Source organism: Salmo salar, chromosome 28 (genome assembly GCF_965601325.2).
Source record: "Salmo salar chromosome 28, fSalSal1, whole genome shotgun sequence".
Classification (NCBI taxonomy): Eukaryota; Metazoa; Chordata; class Actinopteri; order Salmoniformes; family Salmonidae; genus Salmo; species Salmo salar.
The window spans coordinates 17,264,477-17,280,181 of NC_138318.1; the positions used below are offsets into that span (position 1 = coordinate 17,264,477).

At 44.6% G+C, this 15,705-nt stretch overlaps 1 protein-coding gene across 3 annotated transcripts in view; it reads left to right on the forward strand.

Moving 5' to 3' along the window:
• mrtfba (myocardin related transcription factor Ba) overlaps positions 1-15,705 on the forward strand; it is a 56,946-nt gene that overhangs the window by 35,397 nt on the left and 5,844 nt on the right. For all 3 annotated transcript variants that reach the window (XM_082970382.1, XM_014179672.3, XM_082970383.1), the window contains 9 exons: positions 58-123; positions 224-279; positions 377-614; positions 1,144-1,328; positions 2,370-2,510; positions 6,415-6,665; positions 9,486-10,584; positions 10,773-10,931; positions 11,105-11,245. In XM_082970382.1, coding sequence (XP_082826508.1) covers positions 58-123; positions 224-279; positions 377-614; positions 1,144-1,328; positions 2,370-2,510; positions 6,415-6,665; positions 9,486-10,584; positions 10,773-10,931; positions 11,105-11,245 — 2,336 coding nt within the window. The remainder of the gene's footprint in view (positions 1-57; positions 124-223; positions 280-376; positions 615-1,143; positions 1,329-2,369; positions 2,511-6,414; positions 6,666-9,485; positions 10,585-10,772; positions 10,932-11,104; positions 11,246-15,705) is intronic.

Genomic DNA, 15,705 nt, shown 5'->3' on the forward strand with positions numbered 1-15,705 from the left:
TTTCTGGTTGTGTTTACTGAAGAGTCTACATTTCTTTCTCGCTCTCCCCCCCAACAGTCCTTCAGCTGAGGCTACAGCAGAGACGTACCCGTGAGCAGCTGGTAGACCAGGGCATCATGCCTCGTGAGTATGGCCACTGCCACTTCATGTAGTCATAATTGAGTTATGTGTTAGAGTTAGAGGTGTCTGTTGAGAAGCTGACAATGTGTTTCTCTCCATGCAGCTCTAAAGAGCCCAGCGGCATTTCATGAGCAGATACGCAGCCTAGAGAGAGCCAGGGTAAGAGCTCAGCCTTGCAAATACATTCCCCAATATATTCAGTATTCTTGTATGGACATTTCTTGAAAATGCCCTGTCCCCGTCTTCCCTTTCCCAGACTGAAAACTTCCTGAAACACAAGATCCGCAGCCGACCAGAGAGATCTGAACTGGTCAGAATGCACATCCTCAAGGAGACTGGGGCAGAGCCCTCCCTGCAGGCCACCCAGATGAAGCTGAAGAGGGCCAGGCTGGCTGACGACCTGAATGAGAAGCTGGCCCAGCGCCCCGGCCCCATGGAACTGGTAGAAAAGAACATTCTGCCTGTAGAACCCAGAGTCAAGGAGGCCATCATTGGTAAGGCCTGAGAGAGAGAGAGAGAGAGAGAGAGAGAGGAGAGAGAGAGAGAGAGAGAGAGAGAGAGAGAGAGAGAGAGAGAGAGAGAGGAGAGAGAGAGGAGAGAGAAGAGGAGAGAGAGGGAGAGAGAGAGAGAGAGAGAGAGAGAGAGAGAGAGAGAGAGAGAGAGAGAGAGAGAGGAGAGAGAGGAGAGAGAGAGAGAGAGAGAGAGAGAGGAGAGAGAGGAGAGAGAGAGAGAGAGAGAGGAGAGAGAGAGAGAGAGGAGGAGAGAGAGAGAGAGAGAGAGAGAGGAGGAGAGAGAGAGAGAGAGAGAGAGAGAGAGAGAGGTATCAGGAGTCTGAGTGTAGGAGTGCTGAATTAGGATCACTTTTGTTTTTTAGATCATAATAAATACGATTAGATGGACAGCCTGAACCTGCCTAAATCACAGAATTCTGAGGCCTGTTTGTTCACCTTTACCTCGTTCTAAACTTGATGTGGACCTTTTGGTTAATGTGCTGTGTTAATGTTGAATGTGTTGGTCCCTCAGTAAACTACCCCAAAGCGCTGGACGCGTACGGGTTTGAGGAGGACAGCGGGGACGCCCTGTCTCCAGAGCAGCCGGCCAGCCATGAGTCCAAGGCCTCCACACCCTCCCCTGGGGAACCTCGGGCCCTGGAGGCCCCCTGCCCACCACCGCTGCCCACAATAACCAACAATCACACAATCCTACAGGTAGGACTAGGGAGGTTCTTTATCCACTTGAATTTCCTTTTGAAGGACAATACATATGCTTCATCATACCTAGAGTTGCAAAGGGAGGGTATATTACTTGAAACTTTCAGAGTTTACCAGTAAACTACCAGAATTTTGGTAGCTTTCAAGTTTGGGGGGGAATTTTATAAGATGACATCTAGTGGCCTTTTTGGGTACTACAGATTATCACAGGTCTGGTCCTCTGTGTAAAATATAAAAAAATTATCCATTTAATGACATAGCTGTAAAACATCTTATATATAAACCATCAACTTAGTGAATACCATTGGTGTTTTAATATGAGGGCTTCAGCATGAAATATATTGTATATTTCTTTAGTTATTTATTTTACTATGTCAATGTCTTTGTTATCAATGTTTTGCCACCAAACTGGTGGCAGTTGTGAAAGATTTATAGTTGAAAGACTCAGTTAATTTAAAATAATGCTGTTGTTGATTTTAGATGCTTTTTTCATTACTTAGGCTATTTTCTCTTGAACAATATGGTCTATCCACTAGAGCAGTGTTTCCCAACTCCAGTCCTCAGGTACCCTCCAAAAGTACACATTTTTGTTGTAGCCGCAGACAAGCACACCTGATTCAACTTGTCAGTGAATCATCAAGCTCTCAATGAGTTGAATCAGGCGAGTTTGTCCGGGGCTACAACAAAAATGTGTGCTGATGGAGGTACTTGAGGACTGGAGTACTTGAGGACTGGAGTAGGGAAACCTGGACTAGAAACTCATGGAAAATATGGACACACGTGTATAAAAAATGTGTATGTATATGAATACATTTTTTTATTTTTTATTATCCAAGTATAAATGACCAAAGTAACTTTGGTAAATTACCAGTAGCTTTGCAACCCTAATCATACCTCTCTTTCTTTGTCTACCCCTGAATGTTTGTAATAATTTAGGTAAATGTTCAGAGAAATGCAAATTATTAACAAGAAACTTAGTTATGTAAGTTATAGGCTTACAGTTATGACTGAAATCTGTTCTTCTGTCTTCTGTCCCAGCCCTTTCCTGTTGTCACCCAGACAACGGCAGACTTCCTCAAAGCTCTCTCCACCAAAGAGCTGCCAGTCAGTCGCCCAGCACCCGCGTCTCAGCCAATCGTCACTGTCGTTCCTTCAAAGCCAGGGCCCACCCTAGTGAAAGTAAGCAGACACATTGTTCTGTCTACTGTTTAGGAAAGTATACTTTCTAAACATCAAACTTCACATTGAAACAAAAGCTCAGTCTTTGAACTAGCATTGAATCCAAATCGCTGAATAAATAAAGGTAAATATATCTTTCTGTACTAAAATCTGGATTGTCATCTTTCAGTCATTGAAAAAAAACAGTACTTGAGTCACTTCTGAACACAGATTGTCAGACCTGTCCCTGTTCATTAAAACAAGTCTGTAAAAATCAAATGTATTTGTCACATACACATGGTTAGCAGGTGTTAATGCAAGTGTAGCGAAATGCTTGTGCTTCTAGTTCTGACCATGCAGTAATATCTAACAAGTAATATAACCTAACAATTCCACAACAACTACCTAATACATACAAGTGTAAAGGAATTAATACGAATATGTACATAAAAATATATAAATGAGTGATGGCCGAACGGCATAGGCAAGATGCAGTAGATGGTATAGAGTACAGTATATACATATGAGATGAGTAATGTAGGGTATGTAAACATTATATGAAGTGGCATTGTTTAAAGTGGCTAGTGATACATTTAATTACATCAAGATGGCAAGATGCAGTAGATGGTATAGCGTACAGTATATACATATGAGATGAGTAATGCAGGGTATGAAAACATATAAAGCGGCATTGTTTAAGGTGGCTAGTGATACATCTAATTACATCAAGATGGCAAGATGCAGTAGATGGTATAGAGTACAGTATATACATATGAGATGAGTAATGTAGGTTATGAAAACATTATATAGAGTGGCATTGTTTAAAGTGGCTAGTGATACATTACATCAAGATGGCAAGATGCAGTAGATGGTATAGAGTACAGTATATACATATGAGATGAGTAATGTAGGTTATGAAAACATTATATAGAGTGGCATTGTTTAAAGTGGCTAGTGATACATTACATCAAGATGGCAAGATGCAGTAGATGGTATAGAGTACAGTATATACATATGAGATGAGTAATGAAGGTTATGAAAACATTATATAGAGTGGCATTGTTTAAGGTGGCTAGTGATACATTACATCAAGATGGCAAGATGCAGTAGATTGTATAGAGTACAGTATATACATATGAGATGAGTAATGTAGGTTATGAAAACATTATATAGAGTGGCATTGTTTAAAGTGGCTAGTGATACATCTAATTACATCAAGATGGCAAGATGCAGTAGATGGTATAGCGTACAGTATATACATATGAGATGAATAATGTAGGTTATGAAAACATTATATAGAGTGGCATTGTTTAAAGTGGCTAGTGATACATCTAATTACATCAAGATGGCAAGATGCAGTAGATGGTATAGCGTACAGTATTTACATATGAGATGAATAATGCAGGTTATGTAAACATTATATAATATAAATAGTATAAAGTGGCTAGTGATAAATTGATTCTATCAATTTTCCCATTATTAAAGTGGCTAGAGATTTGAGTCAGTATGTTGGCAGCAGCCACTCAATGTTAGTGATGGCTGTTTAACAGTCTGATGGCCTTGAGATAGAAGCTGTTTTTCAGTCTCTCGGTCCCAGCTTTGATGCACCTGTACTGACCTCGCCTTCTGGATGATAGCGGGGTGAACAGGCAGTGGCTCTGGTGGTTGTTGTCCTTGATGATCGTTTTGGCCTTCCTGTGACATCGAGTGTTGTAAGTGTCCTGGAGGGCAGGTAGTTTGCACCCGGTGATGCGTTGTGCAGACCTCACTACCCTCTGGAGAGCCTTCCGGTTATGGGCGGAGCAACTGCCGTACCAGGCGGTGATACAGCCCGACAGGATGCTCTCGATTGTGCATCTGTAAAAGTTTGAGAGTGTTTTTGGTGACAAGCCGAGGCGCTGCTGCGCATTCTTCACCACGCTGTCTGTGTGGGTGGTCCATTTCAGTTTGTCCGTGATGTGTACGCCGAGGAACTTAATACTCTCCACCTTCTCCACTACTGTCCCGTCGATGTGGATAGGGTGCTGCTCCATCTGCTGTTTCCTGAAGTCCACGATCATCTCCTTTGTTTTGTTGACGTTGAGTGTGAGGTTATTTTCCTGACACCACACTCCAAGGGCCCTCACCTCCTCCCTGTAGGCCGTCTCGTCATTGTTGGTAATCAAGCCTACCACTATAGTGTCGTCTGCAAACTTGATGATTGAGTTGGAGGCGTGCATGGCCACGCAGTCGTGGGTGTACAGGAGAGGGCTGAGAACGCACCCTTGTGGGGACCCAGTGTTGAGGATCAGTGGGGGGGAGATGTTGTTACCTACCCTCACCACCTGGGGGCGGCCCGTCAGGAAGTCCAGGACCCAGTTGCACAGGGCGGGGTCGAGACCCAGGGTCTCGAGCTTAATGACGAGTTTGGAGGGTACTATGGTGTTAAATGCTGAGCTGTAATCGATGAACAGCATTCTTACATAGGTATTCCTCTTGTCCAGATGGGTTAGGGCAGTGTGATGGCGATTGCGTCGTCTGTGGACCTATTGGGTCGGTAAGCAAATTGGAGTGGGTCTAGGGTGTCAGGTAGGGTGGAGGTGATATGATCCTTGACTAGTCTCTCAAAGCACTTCATGATGACGGAAGTGAGTGCTACAGGGCGGTAGTCATTTAGCTCATTTACCTTAGCTTTCTTGGGAACAGGAACAATGGTGGCCCTCTTGAAGCATGTGGGGACAGCAGACTGGGATAAGGGTTGATTGAATATGTCTGTAAACACACCAGCCAGCTAGTCTGCGCGTGCTCTGAGGACGCGGCCGGGGATGCCGTCTGGGCCGGCAGCCTTGCGAGGGTTAACACGTTTAAATGTTTCACTCACGTTGTCCACGGAGGAGGAGAGCCCGCAGGCTTTGGTAGCGGGCCGTGTCAGTGGCACTGTATTGTCCTCAAAGCGAGCAAAGAAGTTGTTCAGTCTGTCTGGGAGCAAGGCATCGTGATCCGCGATGGGGCTGATTTTTCTTTTGTAGTCCGTGATTGACTGTAGACCCTGCCACATACCTCTCGTGTCTGAGCCGTTGAATTGCGACTCTACTTTGTCTCTATACTGACGCTTAGCTTGTTTGATTGCCTTGCGGAGGGAATAGCTACACTGTTTGTATTCGGTCATGTAAAAGTTTGCCCTGATTTAAACTATTACACTTTTACTTTGCCCTGATTTAAAAGCAGTGGTTCGCACGTTCAGTTTTGCGCGAATGCTGCCATCAATCCACGGTTTCTGGTTGGGGAATGTTTTAATAAATGCTGTGGGTACAACATCACCGATGCACTTGTTAATGAACTCGCACACCGAGTCAGTGTATTCGTCAATGTTGTTGTTCGCCGCAATGCGGAACATATCCCAGTCCACGTGAACGAAAAAATCTTGAAGCGTGGAATCCGATTGGTCAGACCAGCGTTGAACAGACCTGAGGGCGGGAGTTTCCTGTTTTAGTTTCTGTCTATAGGCTGGGAGCAACAAAATGGAGTCGTGGTCAGCTTTTCCAAAGGGAGGGAGGGGGAGGGCCTTATATGCGTCGCGGAAGTTAGAATAACAGTGGTCTAGGGTTTTGCCAGCCCTGGTAGCACAACCGATATGTTGATAGAATTTGGGGAGCCTTGTTTTCAGATTAGCCTTGTTAAAATCCCCGGCTACAATAAATGCAGCCTCAGGATATGTGGTTTCCAGTTTACATAGAGTCAAATGAAGTTCTTTCAGGGCCGTCCATGTGTCTGCTTGGGGGGGGATATACACGACTGTGATTATGATCGAAGAGAATTCTCTTGGTAGATAATGCGGTCGGCATTTGATTGTGAGGAATTCTAAGTCAGGTGAACAAAAGGCAGACTGACTAGTTTTCAATCATGTGCATCTTCTTTATCTTGATGTTTCTCCTCTATCCCACAGCAAAGCCAGCCCAAACAGCCGGGAGAGAGGAATCGCAGTAAGAAGGGCAAGGAGCCAAAGCCCCGGGTAAAGAAGTTAAAGTACCACCAGTATGTCCCCCCAGACCAGAAACAGGAGGCCAGCGATGCCCCCATGGACTCATCCTACGCCAAGATCCTCCACCAGCAGCAACTCTTCCTCCAGCTGCAGATCCTCAACCAACAGCAGCAGCAGCACTACAACTACCACACCATCCTCCCAGCACCCTTAAAGTAGGATATTACTGTCATATCAGGGCAAAAAAATAACACTCCTGGGGTCAAATCGAAACTTTGTCAATGGGAGGCTAAGTAAAAATGTGATTTAAGTTAGCATTTGCCCCAGAGGCTCAACAGACCTGAAATTCCGAGATCTGAGCGGGTCCGGGTAGGCTTGGGCTATACCCTGGTTTTGCGGTATAAACAGTATATTTAAAAAATACAGATGGTATGATTTTCAATACCGGGGGGTTGGCGGCACCCCCGCCTCGCTGGTGTGCGTGCTACGCCACTGCTTGTAACTTATAGGAAAATTCCACCTAAAAACTATATTTTGGTATTTGTTTCTTTAGTCCATTGTTGACATAGTCACAAAATGTTTTGCTTGTCAGCAATCAAGTTTTCAAGATACTGTATGTAACTTTCAAAATACAGAAATCATCCCTGTATGATGCATTTATCATCATATGATGCTGTGTTTTACATCATATTGTAACTTTCAAAATACAGAAATCATCACCAAATCTTGAAAACTAGATTGCTGACAAGCAAAACATTTTGTGTTTATGTCTATAATGGACTAATGAAACAAATACTAAAAGATAGTTTTTGGGTGGAATTTTCCTTTAAATGAAGTATAACTATAAGAAATCTGTCAAATGATATCCAGCTCAGGGCTCCAGCTATGTATTTGGTTTGCTAAATTGCTAGCGAAGTGGCTAGATTTCAAGATTAACCTTGGTTACAGCAGAGACATTCATTCCCCTCTTGGATCAAGATCCCGGTTGCCTAAATTGTTTTGGGCATACATTTTTTTGAAATACCGCCCCTTGTGTGCATATTTAGTAATACCTTATACCCCAGTAGGGTACAAAAACAGTATGACAGTATGAAAATCTGGATGCCGCCCAACACTAAGTCCGGGTCCTAAATTCAGACTTTTGTCTCGTATTGGGGTCGGGTCTGATATAATTGCGTGTGAAGTGATTAGAACTGTGCAAGCTTGTTATTTGTGTCAGCCAATTGCAACTCAATCAAATGTATAGCTCAGGTCCATTTGAAACTGGTTCCGGCTGCTCACCTCACATGCCCCTGCTGCTGAGGGGAGAGAGAGAATGTGAGTGAAAGGAGCCTTGGTCTAGGCCAGTGGTTCCCATCATTTTTCAGTTACTGTACCACCAACTGTATTTGGCTCTGCCCGGAGTACCCCTAAAGTAACCCTGTCATGTGCCTAGTAAGCCTATGGTCTCATGAGTCCTGGTTGGGAACCACTGGCCTAGGCTACTGTTGATTGCTAAGATGGAGGCCTTTTTCATTGAAGTAAAACGAAAGTTAGAGGAGAAGGAGTATAGTGAAAAGAAGCCGCCAAGTTTTAATATTATAGTGGACAAAGATGAGGAGAACGTTGGCGCGGCCAAGTGGACTGTGTGCAACTCGCTATTCAGGTTTCATGCAATTTTCTGACTTTGATGTATTTATTTTTTGTATTTTTCATTTGTTTGATCATTATTGTTGTTTATTATTATTGCCGGCCTATTTACGAATCTAAACCAGCTGTTTTAAAAATAATTTACACCAGTTCACTTAAAAGAATTGGAAACATCATAAAATACCTGATTTACTTCTTATCCCTTGCACAAATAGCTTACAGCTGTGTCAGTTGATACAATGTTTCAAGTTCATTGCAGACAGGCCATGCGTAGCCAATGTGAGGTGGACATTTATGGCTATAAAGTTTTGAATATGCTACACATCGAAATGCAACGAATAGTTAAAAAAATTGTTCTAGGCAGTTAAGGACACGTAACTGTGGATTATTTGCCCAATATCACTTGTTTATTGATTGCGCTGGCAGCACCCAGTCGGAGGTTTCTTCCTCCCTCTCTTTCTACTCTCGGATCTGAACGGATCTCTCGGATCCAAACCAGCACGGGTCTGTTTTTACCACAGGTTTGTTTTTCCACGGGCCTTTTCGGAACACGTCTGACTGTACTTTGTTAAAAGAAAATAGATATATTTAAGCATGTCAGGTGGGAAAGCCATGGATCCATTTCAGAACGAGTCCAACTATTTGGACCCGTGAAGACCTCTAATTTCCCCCTACTAGGTTAATAACCTCTGACGTAATGACGAAATCTGTCTACCTGTTGTTCAAACAAAGGTTTACAAGAGAGCATTATGTTAGCTGGAAAGTACCTAAAAAGCAAACCAACTGTTGTTGTTTCCAATGGTCTGAATGGCAAACTGACAATTAGCTAGTTTCCAATAACAAATCCTCTGTAATGATATTAATAACCTGTAGGATGTTGTTTTGGCCTTTTCTATATTTTCCCTGTTAGTGGGAGTTGATCCAAGGCCCATTAGAACTGTGTATGTCAGTTATTGTTGGAACTCTGCATTGTTCTGTTGACTGATTGTGTACTAAGGTGCATGGCAGAGGAAGCTTCTTATTCCTTTCATATTGCTAACACATTTCCCTTCTCCCTCTCTTTCCCCCACATTTCCCTTCTCCCTCTCTCCACCCCTCTTTCCCCCACATTTCCCTTCTCTCCCTCTCTCCACCCCTCTTTCCCCCACATTTCCCTTCTCCCTCTCTCTCCACCCCTCTTTCCCCCACATTTCCCTTCTCCCTCTCTCTCCACCCCTCTTTCCCCCACATTTCCCTTCTCCCTCTCTCTCCACCCCTCTTTCCCCCACATTTCCCTTCTCCCTCTCTCTCCACCCCTCTTTCCCCCACATTTCCCCGCTCCCTTCTTTGCCATATCTCACTCCACCCTCTTTACACTCCCTTTTCCTCTTGTTTCTCTCTCCATTCACCTCCCTCTCCTCCTCCAGGCCTGTAGCTGAAGGTCAGAACAGCGGCGTGAGCGGCCTGCCAACCTCTATAGTGCTGTCCCTGCCTCCTGCCCCCCATGTCACTGTCCCTCCTCCCGCCCCTGTCCGTCCCAACAACAGCCTGTCCAACCGCAAGCCTGGCCACCTGCCTCCTAACCTGGAGGACATGAAGGTGGCCGAGTTGAAACTGGAGCTGAAATTGCGAAGCCTCCCTGTCTCGGGGACCAAGACTGATCTCATCGAGAGGCTGAAGCCCTACCAGGAGAGTCCCAGCACCCCTACCACAGTCCCAAGCCCTGGCCCTAAAACCCTCCCCTCCTCAGTTCCCATAGAGGTTGGCTCATCCCCTGCACTTCTCTTACCTGCCCACCAGGTGGCACCAGAGAGCATGAGCGCCACACCCCCAGTGTCCCCAATCCCCACAGACCTCGCCACCTTCAGAGACGATGGAGGGATGCCCAGGGTATCCACGCTCCTTTGCGACCCCCAGAGGGTGAGCCTCTGTCGGACAGGCACTGGGATGTCCCACCTTGGGCTGGGTGTTGTCCCGGAGGAGAAGGACCGGCGGCTCCATGAGAAGGAACGTCAGATCGAGGAGCTGATGAGGAAGCTGGAGCAGGAGCAGAGGCTGGTGGAGGAGCTCAAGATGCAGCTGGGGGTGGAGAAGAAGACCCAGGGACCCTCAGACCCTGTCCCCATGATCCAGACCTCCAACGCAGTCAAAATGGAAGGCAGGGTCCTTCCTAACTGCTCAGCCATGGTTAACTCAACCCTGGCCCCCCAGACTATCCCCACTGTGGTGAAGGTAGAGGATGTCATTTGTAACTCCAGACCCCATTCCCAGCCCAATCCGGCCCCCAGCCTGCCCCAGTTCTTCATCAGCCACCAGGGGAGAGTGTCCCAGGTTCTAGGCCAGCCTGTTTCCCAGACCCTACTCACGGCCCAGGATGGCTCTACTCAGATCCTCCTTCCTGTCCTCCAGGCTACGTTGTCAAATCAAGCCCCAGGTCTGATGCAAGCCTCCATCTCCCAGCTGCATACCACCAAGATGGAGACAGCCTCCACTCAGCAGATAACTAATCACAACCACATTTTGCAGGTGATTTCAAGTCACGGTGCTCATACACTGATTTCTCACATTGATGCACATCTTAAATCAGGTTACAGACCAGTTAACTAGGCGTAAGACCCCTAGACTTAGCAAGTGCGTTGATATTAGCAGGCTAGTTAATTGGTTTCTTTAACACTACGATCCTGTATTTTTACCCCCTTCTGTCTTTTCTACAGACTGTTACAGTTTGTAACAGCCCTGGCTCTGGGATGGTGGAGAACCAGACTAGGCCCGACATGCCTCCCCAGTGTTTCCTGAGCAGCTCCCCAGATAACAGGCTCTCTTCCCGTGGGGCTTCACCCATCCACAACCTTTCCAATGGGCCTGTTAACAAGGTACGCTTTCTCTATTTATCATTAGGAAAACATCATACTCTAACCTAAATGTGATGCAAAATACATATTGCAAACCTACCTTTCTCTTTCAAATCTTACATTCAGTATATGAGTCTTTGTTACAGACCAGGTAGGTTGTGTTAAATGTTTTCCTATTCTCTCAATTCCTCCAGTCCCCCTCTCCATCCCAGCCCGCCTTCATCCTCCACCCCTCCTCCCTCGTTACCCAGCCCCCCAAGACCAGGGAGCCACCCCGCTACGAGGATGCAGTTAAACAGACCCGCAACCTGCAGCAGGCCAACAACCTCACACAGGTGAACACTAGGGTTGAATGGCATTTACCAAGATTTACTGCCCAAAACCACGCCCTTTTCCCGGCATAAATAACTGCGAGAAACCGGTAAATTATAATCAAATTTGTATGAACAGCATGAAGTTAAATTATATGCAATGTCTACATCTGAGTTCTCTATGGCCCTCTCTCTGGTCAATGCATGATGAATCATCAAAGCTTAGGTCGGGGACAGACAGCCCATCTACGTAAAGACCTATCATCTCATGGTAACATTTTATTGTGACCGGTAGTCCTACATTTGCTGCAGTAATATAAAGCCCGAATGAGCATCTCATTTACACATCTCCATCTGGCTTTCGGGGATCAACTTATTTTTTAATTGTATCGAAGATTATTATTTTTTATTTTATTGCAGCTGCAGAGTTTTAAAACAGGTCTAAGGCACTGCATCTCAGTGCTAGAGGCGTCACTACAGACCCTGGTTCATGCCAGCAGCATACCACCCTGCATTCCACTGCTGGCTTGCTTCTGAAGCTAAGCAGGGTTGGTCCTGGTCAGTCCCTAGATGGGAGACCAGATGCTGCTGGAAGTGGTGTTGGAGGGCCAGTAGGAGGCACCCTTTTTTTTTTTTTCCCAATACCCCAGGGCAGTGATTGGGGACATTGCCATGTGTAGGGTGCCGTCTTTCGGGATGGGACGTTAAACGGGTGTCCTGACTCTCTGTGGTCATTAAAGATCCCATGGCACTTATTGTAAGAGTAGGGGTGTTAACCCCGGTGTCCTGGCATACCATCATGGTCACTTAATCATCCCCAGTTTGCAATTGGCTCATTCATCTCCCCTGTAACTATTCCCCAAGTTGTTGCTGTAAATGGCAATGTGTTCTCAGTCAACTTACCTGGTAAAATAAGGGTTAAATAAAACAAATAGATATCAGGCTCTATCACAACCGGCCGTGATTGAGAGTCCCGTAGGGTGGCGCACAATTGGCCCAGCGTTGTCCGGATTATGGTTTGGCCGGGGTAGGCCGTCATTGTAAATAAGAATTTGTTCTTAACTGACTTGCCTAGTTCAATAAAGGTTAAATCAAATAAATTAAATATAAATATTATTGCTTTAAGTCAGTGCACATGCAAATACTCTCTTGCAGTCTTGATCTCTCCAACTCCATTGAAATTGCATCCAAAACAGATCATCCTGTTCAAGATTGATATATAGATATCCTAGCCTACCTCTTTCAGGTTTTATTTTTATTTAACTAGGCAAGTCAGTTGACAACACATTCTTATTTATAATGACGGCTTACCAAAAGTCAAAAGGCCTCCTGCCGGGACGGGGGCTGGGATTAAAAATATAAATAAATGAAATACAAATATAGGACAAAACACGCATCACTACATAGAGAGAGACCTAAGACAACATGGTAGCAACACAACATGGTTACAGCACAAAACAGGGTACAAACGTTATTGGGCACAGACAACAGCACAAAGGGCACGAAGGTAGAGACAACAATACATCATGCAAGCAGCCACAACTGTCAGTAAGCGTGTCCATGACAGAGTCTTTGAATGACGAGATTGAGATAAAACTGTCCAGTTTGAGTGTTTTGTTGCAGCTCGATCCAGTCGCTAGCTGCAGCGAACTGAAAAGACGAGCGACCCAGGGATGTGTGTGCTTTGGGGACCTTTAACGGAATGTGACTGGCAGAACGGGTGTTGTATGTGGAGGATGAGGGCTGCAGTAGATATCTCAGATAGGGGGGAGTGAGCCCTAAGAGGGTAGGATGGTCGGATGGTCATCTGAATCAGGGTCAGTTTGGCAGCTGGGTGATTACGATAGAGGAAACCAAATCTAGATTTAACTTTAGACTGCAGCTTTGATATGTGCTGAGAGAAGTACAGTGTACCGTCTATCCATACTCCCAAGTACTTGTATGAGGTGACTACCTCAAGTTATAAACCCTCAGAGGTAGTAATAACACCTGTGGGGAGAGAGGCATTCTTCTTACCAAACCACATGACCTTTGTTTTGGAGGTGTTCAGAACAAGGTTAAGTGCAGAGAAAGCTTGTTGGACACTAAGAAAGCATGGTTGTAGAGCATTTAACACAAAATCCAGGGAGGGGCCAGCTGAGTATAAGACTCTGCATATCTGCATATAAATGGATGAGAGAGCTTCCTACTGCCTGAGCTATGTTGATGTAAATGGAGAAGAGCGTGGGACCTAGGATAGAGCCTTGGGGTACACCCTTGGTGACAGGCAGTGGCTGAGACAGCAGATGTTCTGACTTTATACACTACACTCTTTGAGAGAGGTAGTTAGCAAACCAGGCCAAAGACCCCTTAGAGACACCAATACTCCTTAGCCGGCCCAAAGAATGGAATGGTCTACACTATCAAAAGCTTTGGCCAAGTCAATAAAAATAGCAGCACAACATTGCTTAGAATCAAGGGCAATGGTGACATCATTGAGGACCTTTTAAGGTTGCAGTGATACATCCATAACCTGAGCGGAAACCAGATTGCATACCAGAGAGAATACTATAGACATCAAGAAAGCCAGTCAGTTGATTGACAAGTTTTTCCAACACTTTTGATAAACAAGGCAAAATAGAAATAGGCCTATAACAGTTTGATCTCCCCTTTTAAATAAAGGACGAACCGTGGCTGCCTTCCAAGCAATGGGAACCTCACCAGAGAGGAGAGACAGGTTAAAAGGTCAGAGATAGGCTTGGCGATTATAGGGGCAGCAACCTTAAAGAAGAATGGGTCTTAACCATCTGACCCAGATGTTTTTCTGGGGTCAAGTTTAAGGAGCTCCTTTAGCACCTCGGACTCAGTGACTGCCTGCAGGGAGAAACTTTGTAGCGGGGCAGGGGAAAAAGAGGGAGGAGCATCGGGGCTAGTCGCATTATAAGGGGTGGGAGATGAGGAAATTTTGGACGGGCAAGGAGGCATGGCTGAGTCAAATAGGAATCCTGATTAATGAAGTAGTGATTAAAAAGCTCAGCCATGTGCTTCCTGTCAGTAACAACCAAACCATCAACTTTAAGGGACATGGGCAGCTGTGAGGCGGAGGGTTTATTCTCCAGGTCTTTTAACCGTTTTCCAGAACTTCTTGGGGTTAGACCCAAAGAGGGAGAACTGCTCCTTAACCTCTATGGGCTAGGTGGGACGCTAGCGTCCCCCCCGTGGTGCACTCCATCAACAGCAGGTGCATTTCAAGAGCGGCAAATTTGAAACCAAATAAATGTCAAAATTCAAATTTTTCAAACATACAACTATCTTACACCCTTTGAAAGATAAACATCTCCTTAATCTAACCACGTTGTCCGATTTCAAAAAGGTTTTACGGCGAAAGCATAAAGTTAGATTATGTTAGGAGAGTACATTGACAATAGCTGTGTGTAATGTTTTGTCAATTCAAAGACAGGGTCACCAAAACCATAAAACCAGCTAAAATTATGCACTAACCTTTTATAATCTCCATCAGATGACACTCCTAGGACATTATGTTAGACAATGCATGCATTTTTAGTTCTATCAAGTTCATATTTATATCCAAAAACAGCATTTTACTATGGCATTGATGTTGAGGAAATCGTTTCCCTCCAATAACCGGCAGTCAAGTCAGCACCACAAATTAAATAATTAAAATTAGAAAACATTGGTAAAATATTATATTGTCATTTAAAGAATTATAGATTTACATCTCTTGAACGCAATCAACTTGCCAGATTTAAAAATAACCTTACTGGGAAATCACACTTTGCAATAATCTGAGCACTGCGCCCAGAAAAATATGCTTTGCTATACAGACAAACGGCCATGTTGGAGAGATCTAAAATCGAAAATACTATGTAAATAATCCATTACCTTTGATTCTCTTCATCAGATGTCACTTCCCGGAATCCCAGGTCCATAACGAATGTAGTTTTGTTCAAAAAAGCTCATCATTTATATCCAAAAAGATCCGTGTTGTTAGCACATGATCTAAGCCAGCCGGACTTCTCGTCATGAACGAGGGGAAAAAATATATTTACGTTCGTTCAAACATGTCAAACGTTGTATAGCATAAATCATTAGTGCCTTTTTTAACCAGAACATGAATAATATTCAAGGTGGACGAATGCATTCTCTTTTATAACGTATTGGAACGAGGGTACCCAACATGAACTCGCGCACCAGAGTCTAATCGGCCATCACCGTTCCATGGCTCTTGTTCGGTCAGATCTCACAGTAAAAGACTCAAAACACTTTGTAAAGGCTGGTGACATCTAGTGGAAGCAATAGGAAGTGCCAAAACATTAATCAACCCCTGTGTGTTTCAATGGCATAGGCTTAAAGGTAATTCAACACATCAGGTATCCACTTCCTGTCAGAAAATGTCTCAGGGTTTTGCCTGCCAAATGAGTTCTGTTATACTCACAGACACCATTCAAACAGTTTTAGAAACTTTAGGGTGTTTTCTATCCATA